The 20,560-nt window shown below is 42.8% G+C and overlaps 2 protein-coding genes and 1 long non-coding RNA gene across 18 annotated transcripts in view; 2 read left to right on the top strand and 1 right to left on the bottom strand.

Annotated features, from left to right (window-relative positions):
- Nucleotides 1-983, top strand: part of ST7 (suppression of tumorigenicity 7) — a 315,021-nt gene extending 314,038 nt beyond the window's left edge. For 10 of the 16 annotated variants that reach the window (XR_014833022.1, XR_014833033.1, XR_014833028.1 and 7 more), the window contains one exon: nt 191-983. The gene's annotated coding sequence lies outside the window, so the exon portion shown is untranslated. The remainder of the gene's footprint in view (nt 1-190) is intronic. The other 6 variants (XR_014833019.1, XR_014833021.1, XR_014833038.1 and 3 more) reach the window with 1 other exon arrangement.
- Nucleotides 1-20,560, bottom strand: part of WNT2 (Wnt family member 2) — a 47,392-nt gene that overhangs the window by 21,781 nt on the left and 5,051 nt on the right. The window contains exons 3-4 of the mRNA XM_003134756.6: nt 17,310-17,587; nt 369-633 (exon numbers count right to left, since the gene is read on the bottom strand). Coding sequence (XP_003134804.1) covers nt 369-633; nt 17,310-17,587 — 543 coding nt within the window. The remainder of the gene's footprint in view (nt 1-368; nt 634-17,309; nt 17,588-20,560) is intronic.
- LOC146394982 (uncharacterized) lies at nt 5,751-18,768 on the top strand. The gene is made up of 2 exons (XR_014834444.1): nt 5,751-5,846; nt 14,414-18,768. It is a non-coding gene; the product is annotated as an uncharacterized LOC146394982 (long non-coding RNA).

Raw genomic sequence — 20,560 nt, 5'->3', positions numbered from 1 at the left:
GCAAAGCTGTCCTCTCAGCATCAGGAGCACAGGAAAGATGCAGGGTTGATACACATTGTGGGCATTAACCCAAGAACTAGAGTTCTGTCCAGGCTGAAGAATTTTGCTACATATGTTGACTTGTTATTATGTACATTCTTGCTGGGTTCCCGTGTCTCCAGAATCTGACATTATCAACCTGTTTTTCCAGGTGCTTAGGAGAACTCTGTGCATTTTCGATGTGAATTATAAGGAACCTGAGCTTTAAATCTGAAGGCAGCACGCTGCACTTTCAGGACTGGTGGGCTGAAAATACAGAACTGCATTTAAACTGCAGACTGCTGATTGTTAGAAGAATTGGGTGCTGTGAATAAAGTGTTTTCACTTACCTGCATCTCGGTCCCTGATACAGTAGTCTGGAGAATTCTCAAAATATACGAGGTCATTTTTCGTGGGCTTTTTAAACCTCTTGTTAGCCACAGTGAAACCCGTGCCATCCTGATTCATGACAACCTGGATGGCCCCGTTGTACTTCCTCCAGAGGTAATCGCCTGTTTTCCTGAAGTCGGCCATGGCCAGCCAGCAGGTCCTCAGGGTACAGGAGCCGCTCACGCCATGGCACTTGCACTCCTGTTTCAGGAACCGCTTTACAGCCTGTGGGAGGACATGGACAAATTCAGGACAGGCAGACTCCAGAATGTGACAAACGCTGCCACTTTCCTTCCCTCCGTGCAATCAGAAGTGACTGAAGACCCAGGATCCTGGGGCTCAGGACTGGGAGATGTCAGGGTCACTTGCTGGTCACTTCGGCCACACCACACTGACAGCAGCAGGTGCGGCAGTGAGGAGAAGGGGGAGGGGCGGCGCCTGACTGTGAATCCCGCTTCCCTAAGGCTGGAAGGAAATCCTCACTAATTTGAATTTATTGGGGTGGGGCCAGTTTGAAGATTGAGGGAATGAAGTAGAGTATTTTCAAAATAAATATAGCTTTACTATATTGAAAACGTATCCTATCACTCAAATTAAGAAAGTAATTGCTAAGCCCATTTCCTTTCAGAAATGCAACTGTTCCTATTTCTGAGGAGCTTTCCGTGTTCCGGGCATTGAACTGATGCTTTCTACACTCTCTCTGGATGACCTCGAACTTCAGAACGGTCCTGTGCTACAGTATTTATTTTGCAGGTGATTGAAGAGCAAGACTCACAGAGGTTAAAGCTGGTGTGGGATAGAGTCAGGGTACACTGGAAAGTCAGTTGGTGACCCCGAGGGTGACATTATATTTGGGCGATTATCACTCAACTCTGGCCGGGTTATTCTGTTTAGATAACAGGGCTGAGCTGGCTCTATTCTTTCATGGAGAGGAAGCAAAGGCAGGCAGGACAAGCCCAACTCAGCCGGCTCCCAACCCAGAGGTCCCTCTTGCATGGACTGTGAACCAGTGAACAGGGAAGGGCTCCAGGGAATGCTAAAACTGTCCAGGGAAACTTCTGCTTTGGTTTGGGGATTAGCCAGTACACCTGTGCCATCTCCAAAGTGATTTTGTGAGTTCTTCTGCCTGGGCCCAGTTCTCCTTGGGTCCCCAAGGGAAGAGCATTCTCAGCACTCATCCCAAGCTGCTGCTCTCCCATTTCACAGAGGAGGAGACTAAGGATCGGTGAAGTAAAATGATTTGTCCAGGCTCCTGGGCCAGGGCGTGGAATGGCCAGATGTCAATCCAGACTTTGAAGCCTTTCTCACGCACAGGACCTGCACATCAATGGATTTCTTCGAAATATTTTCCAGGAACATGTTTCTTGACTAAAAACTTACCTGTTTTCCCTTTTTCATACGATTCAATACTTGCACAATTGTCATTTTTTTTCCCTTCCGCCAAAAGTCTGAACTATTCTCATGTTAGGTCAACCCATTTTCCAAACTGTTATAATTTTTAAAGAGCTTTTGATTGTTCATGGGAAGTCATGACTGATGATTAGCCAACACCCCCCCTGCACCCCAATCAGATACCCAAAGATCTGTGACGCTTGGAAAGGCTTGGGAGAGACCAGCCTTGGAAATGTCACCAAGGCTACTCCTTTTGTCCTCAGCTCCGTCATGGAGCGGAGGAGGAGAAACCTGCCTTCTGAGGGGCCCATCCTATTTGCCTGTCCCAGACAGAGGGTATCTGGAGTGGGGGGCATAGGCAGAGGGGGAGCGAAACCCCTTGATGACATTTTCCAAGGTGGTACAGGGAACAAAATTCTTAGGGTAACACATTGAGAGACCTATTTCAAGAGCTTGGAGGTGCTAGTTTGAACCCTGCTCTGCCTACTCCCTGAGATTCCAGGTGTGGGATACAGCCCAGGTGGAGCTCCCGGCAGTACCCTAGCTCCCCCTCCCTCTACCCCATCACCCCCCTGTCCCCAGAAACCACTATTCCAGGCTGCCTCTCCGCCCCCACCCCCCGCCCCGGGCCTCACCCCAGGTAACTCCCCGCTGGTTTTGCCTCTTCCACAGACTCAGTTTCCAACCAAGGCTATAATAGAATCAAGTGTGCAGAAATGTTCAGCATTCCAGAAAGTCAGTTCCACAAAAGCCTTCTAGCACTAAAGGAGCCAAGACCACACAGTGGCTCCAAAGCCATGGATTCTCTTATACCCTTCCCCACTCAGGCCTTGAACCATGAAATGTCATCAGTCTGGTCCTCCAGGTTACGGGGATCTGGGCATCTTTCAAGGATGTCTTGTAATGAACACTTTTTTTCTGGAACTATATTCCCCGGGTGCCCCCACCCTGCGCGGTCTTTATACTCCAAGTGTTTGGTATGAGGCTCCCTGCGTGGCCCGCACAGCTGGCCTCTGCCACATGCACACCCCTAGGAGAGTCACCTTGTCTGCCCCATTCTGCCCCATCTGGGTCACCTGTCCAGGAACTTTCTATCCTCAGATCTTGAGGGAGCCACACAGAACTCACCCTATGCCAAGCACTTAGGCATCAATTACAAATGCTCATTCCTCAGAGCTTGTTCCTTTAACAGCTGGACTATTCTAAGTAATACTCCTAACTTTGAAAGTGGCGGGAAATATTACTTCCCTCTCTGTGTAATATTACGTTTCCAGGTTGCAAAGTTCAAACCTGATATTTTTATATGATTAACCGAAGGGTTTGCATATTAATTGGAAAAGTGGAACTTAAATACACCTTCTGTATTTCCCTTATAAAGATACACATGGCCATGGAACCCAATGTTGGTCACCACCACCATTCACTATTGACTGGCGGTGGCCACTCCCTTCATCCTGCCTAAATTTTGCTAAGGTGTTGGGCAGCCACGTGCCTCCGAAGTGGCCCAGCCTCTCTCTGACCCAGAGCAGCCCAAATCAATAACAGTAAGTTCACTGTCCTGCCACTGATTTATTTTTCGCAGAGGGCACGTGGTGATTCAATTTGGGCCAATGTGATGTAAGAAGTTATCTGTGCGGGGACTTGTAAGAAAGGTTTCTTCACACTTCAAAAGGGGAGAACCCCCTTTTCTCTGTCTCTGGATGCTGTCTTCTGCAGAAGCCCCCTTGGGACATGAGGCAGCCAGCACAGGACCAGCCACCAGCTGCAGACGGCAGTCCTGGAAGCTGGGAAGGACTGGGTTCTGGAGGCTGTGGCCCAACTGCTCGAATGACCCACTGTGGCCCTGCCCTGCCTCCAGACTTCTCGTGATCCAAGATACTAAGTTTTCTTCGTTTTTTACTGTCCCCAGGCTCTGTTGCTTATAACTGAAAGTATTTCCACTGGAACCATGGTGAGTTCTTGATTGTGGGTTAATCATAAGCTCTATCTGCTGATTAACCATTGGCGGGGGAGGGAGGGGGATGCCTTCTGTGCTACTGGGTTTGTTTGCATCTTCAGGCCTTATTCTCGACACACAGTCGGGGCAGTGCTGGATCCCAGTGGGACTACCTCCACCGCTTCTAATAACAGGTTTTCAGCCTTCAAGTTCAAGCTCTTAACCTGGAAGAGGGCCACACCCTGCTCCCTCAGAGAGGCAGAGGGAAGGGGAGCGAAGCCTAGGTGGCCTGATAGAGTAGTCGATACGAGAGTGAGAAATGGGATGGAGAAACTCACTCTAAGGATTCCTAGTTTAGAAGAACTCCGAGAGTCAAACGTTATAATAACATTCTAATAATGAGCACCACGGATTGCGTCCTGCACTATGTGCCAGGCTCTGCACGTTATCTTACCTAATAACCGTGGTGCATCAAGTCAATGATTACTCCCATTCTACAGTTAGGAAAACCAGGGCTCAGTGAGGAAAGTAAATCCCTAGTCACCCAGCTAGACAGAGGCCAACCAGGATGTGAATCAGATATGTCTCACTCCCAGACCCGTGCTCTTTCTGAAAACACATTTAAAATCTTTATATAAAATTGCATTGTGCTTTGCTCAAATTTTACATTGTGCCTATTCTGCTTCCCTCTATTCTTCTGAATAAATCAAGAATCAAATGAATTATATTATAGACCTATATAATGAGGCAAAAAAGAGGTAGGGAGAGAAATAGGAATTACATTGCATTTTCCAAACTGTCATCAAAATTCTATTAAACAGGCCATTCATGGGAGAAATACAAAGTACTAACAAAGAGACAAAAAATGTTCAGCTTCACTAGTAATCAGAGAAATGCAAACTGAAACAATGCAACACCATGGTTTTTTTTTTTGTTGTTGTTGTTGTTTTTCTGCTTAACAGATTAGCAAATAGTAAAAAGAATGATAACATTTGGTGTTGGTGGAGTTCCAGTTGTGGCGCAGTGGAAACAAATCCGACTAGGAACCATGAGGTTGTGGGTTCGATCCCTGGCCTCGCTCAGAGGGTTAAGGATCCTATTTGCCATGAGCTGTGGTGTATATAGGCTGCAGACGCAGCTCGGATCTAGCATTGTTGTGGCTGTGGTGTAGGCCGGCAGCTGTAGCTCCGATTGGATCCTTAGTCTGGGAACCTCCATATGCTGCGGGTGCGGCCCTCAAAAGACAAAAGACAAAAAAAAAAAAAAAAAAAATTTGGTGTTGGTAAGAGAACTCAAAGGAGATGCTTTAACAAACTGTTGGTGAGAAAGTGAACTGATAACCATTTAAATGGAGAGCATTTTTGCAATACCTGTCAACATTTTAAATGTCCAATCCTTTGACTTTGGTGATTCCATTCTGGAAATATTTGCACAAGTTCTGAAAGATACATACCCACTTGAGTGTTCATTACAGCTTAATTAGCAATAGCCAAATATTTAGGAAAAAACCCAAATGACATCAACAAAACAATAGTTTAGCAAATTACAGTATGTGCTTAATAAAGGAATATGATGTGGTATTTGACTAATAAGTTAGGTCATTCTTAGAGACATGAAAGGAAAACAAGGGAAAAGCAAAATGCAGAGCAGTATTTTTGGTACAGTCCACTTTTTAAAGGCCTGCGTATGTGTGCATACACAGAGAAGGAAGGGAAAGAACGTTCCTTTACAATCTGGCTGCCTTCAGAGGGGCTGCATGATCCAGAAAGAGACGGAAAAACAGTCAAACTACTCCTCACAGTAAAAGAAAAAAACAGGAATTTGGGGATTGTTCCCTGGCACCTAGAGAGCACAGAGCAAGTGTTTCTTCTTTTGGTTACACATTAAAATCACCTGGACACAATTTCCATCACAGATTAGCTGGCCTCGGCCCTCCCAGCCTGAATATACCAGAACCTGGGCTGGGGTGGGGCCCAGGTGACCCTAATACTCAGCCAAGTTGAGAGTTACTTCCACATCCTGGAAAGCAGCAGCGAAGGAAGAGCCCCGCGCACCCCGCACCGCGCACCATGCACCGTGGCCGGAGCCGGGCCCACGGAGGGCCGAGAAGGTGAGCGATGCTGGTGGAGGGACGGCCTTACGTTCTAGGAACAGGGGTGTTTGAAGACTGAATTGGAAGTTGTGGCCTGCCCTATGTCTCCAAAACTCTAACCTCCAGGGAAATTTGGCCACAAACGGCCCTTTGCGCTAGTGCTGCCTTGGCGGCACGAAAGATGGGGGGCGACCACTGGAGTAAAGGCACGTGCTTTTAGAGGACAGGCTGCAGTGGAGGGAGCTGCCGGGAGGGACGCTTCCCGAGGGCCTCCGGAGGCGCTGGGTGAGGGGCTGGCAGGCCTCCCACGCAGGCCGCTGGTGGAGCGGCTTCAGACCTTGTATTTACACCATAAAAGGTGGAGTGAAAGATGCTGAGGACTTAGGGCCACCTTAGGGGCTGCCAGATGGTCTAGGGCTTTTCGTGTTTGTAATTATTACTTTACATTTTTTTAATTAAAGAAACATGTGCATATAACTTTAAAAAAATCACATAGTGCAGAAAAGAAGGTGACAAGCAATATCCTCTCCTCTCTCCCCTCCCAGTCTGCACAGCACAACCCCAGAGTGGTTAATATATTCTGCCCTTCCTGGTGGTTTCCCAAATGCCTACACAACCAATGCTGTGCCAGCTGACTGCCAGCTTTATGAGAAATAGAGAAGGGCACCCCAGCCTCAAGACACTCCATGGACATCTGCCAGCAAGTTCCCTTAATAACTAAACAAATCTGCAATGCTGTGAACAGAGCCCTCCAGAGAGGGATGTGGTGCACTGTTGGCAGAGTGGCAGCTCTGCCTGTCACCCTATTTATCTACCGATAAACATTAGACAGTTCCTAATAGACTTCACATTATGGAGGGTGAGATCTTAATTTACACCCCCGACTCCCAACATGGTTCTATCACCTTGGTTCTGGGGATCTCTACAACTCTAGGGAGCAACTTTACACCTTCCAGTTCCTAAAGTCATTGGTGTGGCTCTGGTGAGATGAGGCTATTTGTAGCTCCTCCTTTTTCCTCCCCCTCTACCTCCCAGTCTTTGTCAGCAGGGCCTGTCCTTTTATAGGGACAAAGATGAGAGCATTAAAGTTCTGTTCTGGAACTATAGTTAAGTCTCACACAGTGTGTCTAGAAGTCAGTCCTAAAAACCAAAAACTGTAAACATTGTTGTCATCCATTTAATTGCACAACCAAGGGCATCGCCAGGACTGCATTGTATAATCTCTATTCCAATAGCACAACCTCTATGCCAAAGAATAATGTTTCCGGAGTGAAGTTTGGGGTTTTCTCATTTAACTTGCTACCAAGTGCATTTACTGTAACCCAGTGTTTTCCACTCTCATACTCATTCCACCTGTTTGGGTCGCTTCCCCTCATTTCCTGGGGGTTGCATGGTCCTGCATCTTCTTAGCCCTCCTAAGACTGCACATGCTGCTCTGCCAGGTGCAATGGTTCTCTTTCTTTGGTTTATTCCTTCTGTTGCTGCAGCCCCTTCTTGAGTTACTCCTTTAAGGTGCATGACCAATGCATTTTCTGAATCTTGTGTGTTAAGATGTCCTTGTTCAGTTTTTACACTTGAATAATAGTTTGGCTGGTTATAAAATTCTGAGTTGAAAATAACTTCCCCTCAAAACTGAAGGCAGTGCCCACAGCCTTTGGCCTCTAGTGTAGATGGGAAATCTGATGTCTGGCTGATGTCTGGCAACTGATGTGTTTTTTTCATTTCACGCACCCCACCCCATCCCTCCTCCACCGACCCCCCATCAGTGAAAGATTCTAGAAACTTTCCTTTATCCTTGTTCTGAAATATCACAATGACATATTTAGGATTTTTAAAAAAAATCAGTTCTACTCAGCTGTCAGTGGGCCCTTTCAACTTGGAAACTTCGGCACTAAGATGTTCTTTTCATATTTTCCTCCACTCCACACTTTGTTAGTCTCTTTATGGCGTTCTAATTATGCCGAACCTCTGAATCAATCCTCCATGTCTCTTATATTTTCTCTTTTATAGTTTTAATACTTTCTTCCTGGCTTCTTGAGGAAAAAATTCCATTAGATAACACTCCTGGCTCTCTCCATCCCCTTACTCATTTCTCCCCAGGGGAGGGGAAGTGACTTATCCAACTAGTGAGTTTAGAGGAAGGAGCAGGGCTTGTGGGCCTGGGTTCTTTCTCTTTGGGCATCTGCCAGCCTGTGGAGAAGATGAGTTATAATCAGCTCCTACCCTCCCGCAAGGGGCTGCCTGCAGGGCCCCAGCATGCAGCCTGGGACTGGGTGAGTAAGTCTGCCCAGTGCGGGGTGGAGTTACAGCCTTGAAGCTGCATCCTCCAAGGCAGTCTTTTTTCAGTAGTGCAGCTGCTGCTCTACTGTCCACCTCCCCTGTCCATTTTCCAGTTGGTTTCAAACTCAAGTGCGAAAGAGAAGTGAGGTTTATGGTTCTCCATTTGTCTCTTGGGCTTTTTGTTTGGCTCTCTGGGAGATTTCTTTGGCTTTCTCTTCCAAATTCTTTATTCTCTAGTTGTCACTTTTGCAAAGCATCCATTCTTGTTTATGGATATTAATATCTTCTTGGATCTCTGTGAGGAGACTAATTAGGATTTTAAAAATTTCTCTTTTCATCCCCAACTTATGGCTTTTTTTCCTCTTTTTTTGCTTTTTCTTTTGTGCTTCTGAATTTAATCAAATATATGGTCATTCTTGGACAATCTCTTCATATTTAAGAATGAAGTCATAAAATATATTTAGGAACCCTGGTTATATAGTGGGGCCTGTGGACCAGAGGTTTGCTTTCTGGTGAGTAGCGAGGACACTGGCTATTCTGGAGACTCTAACTCCAGAAAGCCTGGGATGTTGGACACTAGATTTCCAGGAGTTCTGCTTAGAGACGAAGGGGTGGAGATGGGGTTCCTCATGCCACCAGCAGGTTATTCAGTTAACCCTAATTTTCAGGCCTATGCTTCTCTCCAGAGCTCACTGGTATCTGAAATTTTAGTAGGACATCTTGGTTTCCACGTTTGCTGTTGCCTCATCTGCTTTGTTATTGTTTCCCCCATCTGCTCTTTTTCTTCTAGACCTCGCCATCCTGCTTTTTCAGTTACACTTTCTTCTTGGCTTTCTGCTTTCCAGCAACTTGTTGAGTTCTCTCATTCCTTTGACCATTCTCTTTATTGTTGATGTAAGCCATTTTTATTCCATTGTATAACTTTAATGAGGTTTTAGGGAGGCAGGGGTGAAATAGTATATGTTCAGTCCACAGCTTTGAGTCCGTTTGCACTTTGATATGTTCTGGAAGGAGACAAGGACTGTGAGGGGAGGAAATGTTCTCATTTTATGATATACTCTCCTGTTCAACTCAGTTTGCTACTTTTGCGTATTATTTTTATAACAGAAAGAAAGAACAAAGAAAGAATCAATTACAGTGACTTGCTGTCTCTCTCCAGTGTGCGATGCCGAAAGCTTCTTCCAGAAACTTAGACCACAACCCATGACACATTTAGGTCCCGTTTCCTATTTTGTCTTGAATCTTTTCTAAAGAGTACTCCTTCCTTCTTTGATTCTTGATGTGGGCTGCTGTCAATGTTCCATTTCCAACCTCCTTAGGCTCCTCTTTGCATAATCTCACAGCTCTCATGGTTTTTTATATCACCAAGGTGGCCAGCACAATTCTTCATCAACCCCCTTCCCTCAGCATTTGCTTAATATCATAGGTGTTTACTCTGTAGCATTTCATCTCTAAACCCTTGCTCATTTGACGTGACTGCTTAAAAAAAAGATGACTAAATTTTACTACTAAGAACAATACTACTCTTTCGGCATTTAGCCTAATTTTTTTTTTTTTGCTTTGGCTGAGCCCCAGGCATATGGAAGTTCTCAGGCCAGGAATCAAACCTGCACCACAGTAGTGACAACACCAAATCCTTAACCACTAGGAACACAGGGGACTCCCTAGAAACCATTTTTAGCTTAACACCTTTTCTCAATTAAAAAAATCTTCAATAAGCTTATCATTGCTTCAGTGCTAAAATCTTAGAAGATATTTGATGGCCCTTAAATCTTTGATTTTGAGCATTTTAAGCTCTCAGGTTTGCAGAGGTACTTTCTAATCTTAGAATTTAAGAAACTTATAAATTTAGTATTCTATATCACAGAGACAGAAGTCTGAATTTTTTTAAAAGGTATGGAAGAGGGAAATACATGCATTGTGTAGACTAGAATAATTCTATTTTCTATTAATCTATCCCAATTTAAGATCAAGGCAGAATAATGAGGTATAATATTCATTAAAATCTTACCATATGTTAAGCCACACTAAGCACTTTATTTTCACTATTTTATTTAATCCCTAAGAGCTTGTAAGGCGTATACGACTTTCATCTTCATTTTACAGATGAGGGTATTGAGACACCTAGATGCTAAGGACTTCACCCTCAGTCTCACAGACAGTGTGGCTGAGGCAGGATGCACCCCAAGCTTGACACCAGGTCAACACTTTAAATCACTCTGCCAGGGAAATCCCCTGGGGGGGAGGTCATGTTCTCTGGGTTCAGTGGGTTCTACAAATGTTTTTACACTTAGTGTTTGCACATCTAATTAGTCTAGAAAGAATTAGTTTGCCAGTTTTAAAGACAAACTTCTCCCAGGGAGAGTGGAATTTTAGTTTCTTAGCTTTTTTGGAGATTGAGCCCAAACAATGCCAGGGTGTCTTTGTAAGACTTCTTTGCAGAACATTAGACTTTTTTTTTGTAGGTACCTGCATTTGGCTGAGTTTATGACCCCTGCGTCATGCCATTCTGATTCTCATCCAATTAGAAAAAGGGCAAACCACCTTATACCATGTGAAATGTATGCCAACTTAACCAATGACCTTTCCATAGAAATCCTACTTAAAATTAATTTTAGGTCTTTATATTCTATGTTTCAACTAAATTATTTAGTTAAACTTGAGTATTTGAAGAAGTGTTAGTAGTTCACTTTTTAGTTGGGTGTATGCCACAAAGCAACTACCATATTTCTGGTTCTTTATCAGTTTTCTTGAGGGAAACACACATTGAAAGCATATTATTTAATTTTTCAGTTGCTGGCTTAAAGCCAAGGACATTTATTAACAATTAAATCCTTCTGTCAGGTCCACATCTCTAAGAGTTACTGAAAATCAGACCAACATATCTTTCAAACATACATGCTCTGGAATTGGGAAAACAAGGAATATTTATTAGCAAACTGCAGTTCATTTGGTTATGCAATCATTTATTACCTTAAATAAGACATTGTGATTTCTTGAGTACTGTCATTCTTTAAAAAGTGACTCTGGGTGGGCTTGGCTAGGAAATATAAAGTGTGGCATTTATATTTGTGGAGTTCAAGAACATTACCGTTAACTAACCATATATATAATAATTCTTACTGCCTATTGAAGCTCGTCTAAAAACCATTTTCTTTCTTTTCTTTTCTTTTCTTTTCTTTTCTTCTCTTTTTTTTCATCCCTTCCCTTCCTTTTCTTTTCTTTTCATGGCTTTTAGGGCTGCACTTGTAGCATATGGAAGTTCCCAGGCTAGGTGCTGAATCGGAGTTATAGCTGCCAGCCTACACCGCAGCCACAGCAACACAGGATCTGAGCTGCATCTGCAACCTATACCACAGCACATGGCAACGCCAGGGATCAAACTGGCATCCTCATGGATACTAGTCAGATTTGTTTCTGCTGTGCCACAGCAGGAACTCCTAAAAAAACATTTTCTATGAATAATAGAACTTTACCTGAAACCATAACAATTTTGTTTAGAGATGTTCTGCTTTAGGACTTTAATTCTGGTTAGTTTTTCATTCATACATGGTAACAGATCAATGGAATCAAGCACATACTGTTTTTGGGTCCCACAGACAGAGCTGAGGCTGGCAGAACTGATGTAGTTTTTCAAAATGAGTTAAATTTTTGAACTGGGAGACCAATCAGAAAATAAATCTGTCCTAAGTGAAAGTTGTAAAAGTTGTGAGGATGCTCAACATTCTTGAAGGGAGGGTGAGGCTGTGCAGGAGTTTAAAGCAGTCTGGCTCTGTAGTTCAGTTCAGTTTTATCATTTTCTTTTCTATTGATACTCCTTTTTGAGTGATTTCTTTTTTAATCATGCCCAGTTCTCTTTGCTCAGACCCATTGTGTATTATTTATCTTAACTACCATCTCAGGATCTCTTCTTGGAAGTTTTATTTGGGTCAAGATTTACTTGCCTATAAGGCTGGGCTTACATCTTGTGCAATATCCATTTTGGTTGACTTTGGAGGTATTTCCCATAGATGGAACGTGGAAGGATCTGCTTTGCACCAGAGCTCCAGTGGGCTGATCTCAGGGGCAGGCCCAGGGCTCCACAGCACTGACCTTGACTGGGCAGGGTGTGGAGCTCGAAACTCTGGGTGCTCTTACCCTCCAAATTTCTCATATATAAAATACTGGATATCTAAATGTATATAAATGTAAAATATGGGAGGTGAAATTAAGTTTGGATTTCAGCTAGCAAATAAGTTCAATAAATTGTTTCCTACTTCTGGCCACCCTATTATAGACCTTAGTCTCTTCATGTGCAAAATGTGGATAATAATGGTACCCACCTCCTAGGCTTGCTTAAAACCTGGTGCATATTTTATGTAGCAGTCCTTGGCAGGTAACCCATCCAAGGTCACGCTTGAGTATTGGAATCAAGGTTCCCACCCTAGAGCCCCCGCCTTCATACTGCCTCAGTCAAGATGATGCCAATAGCTAAGAACTCCTAATGAGCTGATGATAGTGTAAACATGACGCTAAAAATATCAACACAGTTACCAAATGCTAATTTCTAATTACTCTCCATCAGGAAGCTTACTATCTATATCAGTCTGGTATGTATAGGTTAAGGCTGAACATAAAATTCAGGGAGGTAGAAATTTCTCATAGTTTTCCTGGTAAGTCTATTTTTTAAAGTCATTCATTTAAACCTATTACAGAAGATTTGGATTTTGGAATCTGTCATTCTTTTAAAGTATATTCTAGAGAAATTAACAGGGCATAAACCTGGAACTTTCGTATTTAGCATCTCCCACATTGTTCAATACCTTCCTGTTGCTTCAAGTGGCATCCCGATATCTCCACGTGGCAGCTACGGGTTCCAGACTCAAATGTGCAGCTCAGCTCCTACTAATTCTCAGTCATGAGCTCCACCCTAGCACCCTTGTCATTCCTCCGCTTTGGTGTTCTTTCTGCTCTAGTATCTTTGTCTTGTAATCCTTCCATCTTGGAAAGCATTTCCCCTGTCTCAGCCTCGGGAAATCTTCACCTCCAGCTTAAACTCTTTTATGACATAACCTTTCTCTCCTCAGCTGAACAGCCCTTTCTGTGATTTTTCTGTTATACCACCTAGCAGAGAGCTTGCCTTCCACTTGTATTTCACTTGTCTTCCTGACTAAAATTAGTGTGTTGTGGTCAGAACTTGGTCTTCTTCTTGTCTGCATACCACTTAATACAAAATTTAGTCCAATGGCACAGAGGAATAGCGCCCTCAAACTTACAGTGCCTTAAGGTGAAATTTGGGGAAGCCACCAAACAAGGCTGGGTTGCTTTGGGGATGCTCACTATGAGAAGAAGTCATGTTTTTAGCATTTGAAACAACGTTTCCCCTTTTGTTAAAAAAAAAAAAACACATTACTCATTTTAGAAAACTTGTGAAATTACACACACAAAGGGGGAGAAATCATCAATAAACTACCCCTCCAAGGGCACTGCTGCTGCTGTTTTTGTTTTGTTTTGTTTTGTTTTAATATAGAAATACCATCAATTTGTCTTTCTCAGAAATTTTCAGCAGAGACAACACAGAAAGGGAGATAAGAACAAAAGGGTGATCACAGTTGGTTTGCACCCCCAAGCCCAGCACTTCATGATTTTGTGACCCTGTATGAGTCACTTGATCCCTCTGAGGCCTAGTTTCTCATCTGAAAAATAGAAATACTAATACTGATTTTTAATGCCTGTAAGAGGTTTTTTTTTTTTTTTTTTTTTTTTTTTTGGACTTTCTGTCTTTTCTAGGGCTGCACTTGCGGCATGTGGAGGTGCCCAAGCTAGGGGTCGAATCAGAGCTGTAGCCACCTGCCTGTGCCAGAGCCACAGCGATGCCAGATCTGAGCCACGTCTGCGATCTACACCACAGCTCATGGTAACACTGGATCCTTAACCCACTGAGCAAGACCAGGGATCGAATCCGCAACCTCATGGTTCCTAGCCAGATTCATTAACCACTGCACCATGATGGGAACTCCAAGAGTTTTGGGGAGATCAAATTATAAAGCATTTTGGAAGTCTTTTGTATGTTAACTCCTGTTTTTTATTCTATACTATATTCCTGTGTTTTATTCCTACATTAAACTGTGCTGAAGATAAGTCTGTGGGTACATGGAGAGATCAGACTGAATCCTTAGCACTAGTTCAAACTGGATTTGTGCCTGGACTCTGCACCCTGAGTTCAAAGAACCTTCACAGCACTCACGGGGAGGGAGCTTCTTCTTACTGAGCCTCAACTACATGCCAGGTTTTAAGCTATTCACCTTGCCCTTGTCATCCCACAGTGCCATGCAATTCCCTTTACGCCCAAGAGAGCCTGAATTCAGAGATCTAAGCCAATGGCATTGCAGGGGTAGGATGAAGGTGAGTTTCACCTCAGATGCCGTGTTCCATCTTCACCATGGTAAGAAATACTTTTTAGGGGGGAAGTATTTTTATGGAATTCTTCTTATGGCAATGTCCAGTGATTGAAGGGCAGTATTCGACTGAGTACATGGAATATTTTGAGACAAATTCTCTTAGGAAAGGTAAAAGAAGTTGCGATAACTCCACACAGAGGAAAGAATGGACTAATTTAAAAGCCATTTTCAAGCTCCTGAAAGAAAATAAATGGTGGATATTGACCAAGTACCTCTAGCTTATAATTTACCTTAACCTGTCTTAAAATATAATTTAGTGTGTTCATAGCATGGCTTCTTGAGCTCTAAAAAAGAACTGCTGAGATAAGCATGGTAGATTGATCCTTTGAAGACTCATTAATAGTCCTCTTTGGAGGTAGGAAACTAAACTCAAGATGAGTTTCAAGTAAACATGAAGGAAAGAAACATTATTACAAATTCTGCTGAGGCTGTGATTAGGATAAAATGATATAACCGCACAGAAGATCTAAAATGATGTTACTGTTTAGAGACACATGAGGGTGCTCTAACCAGCCGCTATAATAAAGGAACTGAATTGCTCAAATATTAGGGGGGAATTAAGGCCTCTTGTGAATGGCAGTGTTGAATTCTGATTTGTAGTGCTGGCTACGTAGCAATTTGGACTACATGGTTTTTCTTTTGAAATACATTGCTCCCACTCCACCCCCCCTCCCATTTTAAAAAGTAAGAGATGATTGTATTGGACAATTTGGGCAATCCTGAAAAGCACAAAGATGAAAGAAAAATGAACGGATGTTGCTCTCAGCCTTGGAGGCCGGGATTTTCTAGCACCAGGCCAGTCGGAGGTTTAGCTTGGGAGGCCTGCCTTCAAACACAAGCCCAGCCTGTTCTCATTTTGATTCCACAGACCTTCTGCTGGTACGAAGGGGGAGTGGAGGCTGGGGGTCTAATGACCGCAAGAACAGAATTAGAGACGCATGTTTATCTCGATACATTTACTCTCATTAAAGTTCATATTCACTGACATCATGCATCTCCTTGAAAAAGTCTGCCCACCCACCATTAATTAAAGCCACATTTTAAAAAGTCAGTGTGTGCACTTTTATTCCAATCAAAAGTAGCCTCCTAAGTTTTGCAGAGTAGGCAGGAGAATATCTGAGGCCTGACAGCTGTTCACCTCGACACAGCGAGGAATCATGTGATTTACATTAAGAGTCATAGTTATTCAGAGCCTACAATATAATAGCTAAGATCTATTGTCTCGAAGAGTGGAATCGTTCAATATTTAGTGACCTATTAAATAAAATTAACATTTATTTTGATGAGTGAATGTTATTTTGGACACAGTGTACGACCATACGCTTTTATCTTTACTGTCCGAGAGATCTAACTGCATACCCTGCTTGAATAACCGAGCAGCATACTCCTATCAGAGACACCACATTTTATAACCTATTCATGTGGTATCAATGTCAAAACAAAGGTCAGTGTAAATTTTTCCTTATCTAAAGCATTGCACAAACAGTAATTACCAATAGTTTCAGGATTGCACAACCATAGTCTATATTCTTGGCAGTAGTCACTATAAGTTCATAAATTCATGAAAATAAGGAATGTTGATTTTTAAAGTTCAAGAAAGGTACTATTTGTAAACAGTTCAGGTCACACTCATCTTACTCCATGTGCTAAGCAAGACTTCTTTCCTTCCAACTTCCTCTAAATGAGATCTGTTCTCTCTGTGAGCCTAGTAAAAGAGTTTTCATCCAAACAGATCTATGTTCTTTTCTATTCTTTTTCCTACAAAAGCCCCCCCTGGGGACCTTTCAATTTCATGTGACCTTTGTTTATTAATACCAAGCACATGTTTATGTTGTGTTGATAAAAGCCAAATTATGGTTATGTTGTTGGCAATTAGATGATTCTAGAATAGTTCTGACTGAAATGTTTGCTTGCCCTAGTCAGTTTATGCTTTCCATATAGAGGTTGAATGTGCATATTGAGATTCTCTGGTTGTTCTGGTCAGGCCACCATGCCCAAAGACATGGCTCATCAGTGGATTTGAGCACTGGCGTTGCAGTGGTTTAATCCTAGGGCAAAGCACCCCAGGGCTGGGAGTTGAAACCCGAATTCTAGTCCTGGCTTTCCTCGGCTTCTCCTTATGACCTTGAGCTTTGGAGGGCCTGTTTCCTCATCTTACAAATGGGAACTAGGGACTGACCAGAGACCCACAGCCCAGTTGAGTCAGGACCAGAGGTTAAGGGGCCAGAGTGACCCTCTGGAGCAAGTCTTCCCCTAGTCCACTTGCTCATCCAGTACCGGAAACCCCAAGCTGGGGCTTTTAAGAGTGAAAGCTGGATCTGGTTCTACAAAGAGCCTCCCTGAATCTAGAAGCAGCTAACAAGGCTTGCCTGGTAAGTTGCCTTCATATTAAGTTGGAGAAGAGGATGTTCTGGGTCTTAGACGCAAGCTTGCAGTGTCACATTGGTCTGTGGGATGAAGCACTGTCCTCACACTAGATGGGAAGGTATCCAGAGGGACCATGACGCTCTTGACTCTGCACAGTGCCAGAAGCAGTGCGTGGGCTTCAGCTCGGCTGTGGGCTGGGGGGTAGAGCGTGGCAGGGCCACTCTAGCCCAGGGGGTGGTATTCTTTAGAAGGAACGGCCCTGGGCTGGGGAACAGTGGAAAGCTGTGACCATAGCATTCTATCCACTCTGGGAGAGATTAAGATAAGCTCAGCTTAAGCGACTTTTAAGGCCACTCAGTCTACCCACTGAGCACCACTGCATTGTAGCCCATACCTTCCTGCCGGCTCTGTTGTTGTGAAGATTCATCAGGGCTCTGGCATCCTTTCCTTTCCTTTCCTTGGCGTCCACAAATGCTCGGGCAAACTTGATCCCATAGTCAATGTTGTCACTGCAGCCACCCCAGTCGAAGGTGCCTTTGCTGTCCTTGGCTGTTCCCTTCTTCTTCGGGTCACAGGAACAGGATTTTAATTCTCCTTGGCTACAGGCCCTGGTGATGGCAAATACAACTCCAGCTGAGGAGATGGCGTACACAAAGGCAGATTCCCGGCTACCTGTAACAAAAAGGCTTTTCTTAAAAGCGGTTTGGAATTTGCTCCTTCTGAGGAACTTTCACACGATGGCTGATGAATCCTTGTTCTGCCTCTGACGTACTTTGATGCTAGACAAAGTCTCCTTGAAGAATTCTTTCCTAGAGCCAAGGCCCCTTCTTTAATATGAATCATCTCCACAAATGCAAGCTTTTATCAGTTTAGGTAACTGTTTGACAACGCTCCTTAAAGGAAGTAGAGTCTTAAAGAAAGTGCAGCACAAGCCTGCCCTGCCCAGCCAGTTCCAGGCTTGGCATTAGTCTCCCACACATGCTTGCTCTAACCTAGAATCCTCCATGTCCTAGAAGAGGGGAGTGTCACACCTCCAGCCCTTCATTTTCTCATCTGCCACCGTCTGATTTCTACAGTTCTGTCATTGCACGGTATATTTTGGTATTCATGCTACTGCAGCCACTCGGATGCATTTACATGATCTGATTGCGACAGAAATACTGAATTCTAAGGTGGCAAGACAGTTCAAGGCAGGAACCAGCCCCTTTTGTTAACTCTGGAGGGCTTTTTGGCTTGGCATCAACTTTCACAAGTAACCGAGAGATTGTTGAAGGCAATATGCAATATCCTTGAGTTACATACTATGTCTGACTATTAAGGAGAATTTACTTTCTTCTGGAACACCTGCACTAATCACTGGGATTGGGTAAAAGACAGTGAAAAGCTTTTCTTTGGTTTTTCTGGAAGGAAACAAATTTACCGCCTATAATTAGACTTGGGCAAGAACCCTTTGGGGTGCTTTCTTAGAATTGTTCTTTATTAGAGCACAGGCTACTTTTACTTACAGGCTGAAAGGTACATATTTCAGTGCAATAACTACATTAAATTATTTTAATAATCTGTAGTAACTCATAACACGGTATTGTGGTATAGTGACAGATATAAGGCTCTTTAGGGTCTGTGTGCACCTCATTTTTCAAGTGGAGCTGTATTTCATTGTTATTAGCATGCCTTTTTATTAATGGTTGCTGCGGCAAATATATCAACAATCAAAATAGAAGCTGAACAAGCTGATGCCAGTGCAGGGCAGCAAATGGAGAGCCATGTGGTGATTCAGTATGTCAAGACGAGTGTGATTTTTTTTTTTTTTTTTTTTTTTGGTTTTTGAACCACACAGCTGGGAGCACAAACCACCTTTTCGCATTGAAGCCCTGCTTGTTTCTGTTTGTCATTCAGTGCTACAATTTATTATACATCCCTTGCAATATTTGCTCTGCTAGTCTCATTATTAAAAATCAGGAAAACGTATCTACACCATATTAAATGGCACTTACCTCAGCCTTCAAAAAAGATCTCCCCCGAAACCTCTAATCATCAGAAAAAAAAAAAAAAAGAATCAATCATGCCTTGTAGTCAGGTAAAATCAATTATATGAATATTTGCCATAGGTAGCAGGTGGTGCTCTCCAGAGAGAATGTGATAGTCATGGGAGCTGTTTTAGAATTCCAGATTATAAGGATCACAGATTTTCTAAGTGGAATTGAGACGTTTTGTGAAAGATGACTAATAGATGCAAATGTGGCTTAATCTCTGGCGTGGCTTTCGATTACATAAAACTTTTATTTTACCCATTTTACTGTTAGGAAAATACCTTGTCCATAGTTTTCCCATTGATCTGTTAGAGCCTGGTTTTGGATTTGGAGTTCACATTTAGAGATCACGTGGCTGAAAACTCCCGAATGCGTAATATATTTTGCTTTAGTCCTATTTTTTAAGGAGGGAGAAGAGAAACTTCATGAGATAGCATTTTAGGGGAAAGCTATGGAAGATGCAGATGATGGCACGTCAGTGACCAGACAGTATTCCGAAAGTTAGTAGAGGAATAAATTGTCCAGGCACCGAATGCATCCTGGCCTGACTTGCAAACGATTGACTTGTTGACTGAAATGGAAAAACTCATTTAAAATCTACTACATTTCAGAAATAATTTCCAAAGCAAAGTCATCACCTTCCTAAATACTTGTCATGTATCATTCAAGTGCATTACTAAATAGCTGGATATTTGTTTATTTAAATTAAAAAATAGCACATTGAATAATTTTTCATTTTACCTCCAGATGTTTTGGTATCATGTAGATAGGGCCTTAAGATGTTTTCAGTTAAGTGTCTTAGATGAATCACTAAAATGCTATGTGTGAAATAGTAGCACGTTTCAAGAGTTGGCTTTGTAACAAAACAAATTTTGGTCTTGGGCCTCTCTTAGAAAAACTGATTCTTTTTAAAGCCATTGCAATATGAAACAAAATCCAAATCTACATGGTGATATTTAGACTTCCTGATGTGTTACTATTGAAGTTTCTCTGATTTTTGGCTTGAGATAAGCCAAGCAGTGTTTACTAAGTGCATAGGCTGGGACAGGCGGCTGGGAGGGCCAGACACTAGACTAGGCTTCCTGAAAGGTTGTGGGTTGTTCAACTCCTTTCTTTTATATGCCTGCTTTTTGTTTGTTTGTTTGTTTGTTTGTTTTAAACAAAATCGAAACTGATCATTTTTATTTGTTTAAGGCCTATTCTAGAATTCTAGATGTGTATTCAGATTCTTGAAGGATTATTTTTGAGTTTACTAGTTCAGTCTTCACATTGCTCTGCCTGGGTCTGGACAGTCGGTTGAATGAGCAAATTACAAAGTTCCTAAAAATCGTTCTGTCTTACTCTAGCTCTCTGAAGCAAAAGAGGCAGATGTCCTCCATTTCCCTATAACCACGGGATATGTCAGTAACTTTTATGCTTTCCTTATATATGGTATAGCCTTTGCATTTCCTATTCATCTATAAGGACGCTGAGGTTTCCAAAGGCGAGTTCTTTACAACTCTGAGATGTGAATTTCCCTCCAAGTAATTAATTGTAAAACTCCTTGGATAGCTTCATTGGAATTTCATGATTATGTCCAGGATAAGCTACCTTAGGCCAAATGCAGCCTTCCCAT

Source organism: Sus scrofa, chromosome 18 (assembly GCF_054392235.1).
Source record: "Sus scrofa isolate SSC_HxYL_T2T_F1_AM1 chromosome 18, Sscrofa_HxYL_maternal_Yorkshire_Landrace_v2.0, whole genome shotgun sequence".
Classification (NCBI taxonomy): domain Eukaryota; kingdom Metazoa; phylum Chordata; class Mammalia; order Artiodactyla; family Suidae; genus Sus; species Sus scrofa.
This window is presented reverse-complemented; position numbering and strand designations above follow the sequence as displayed.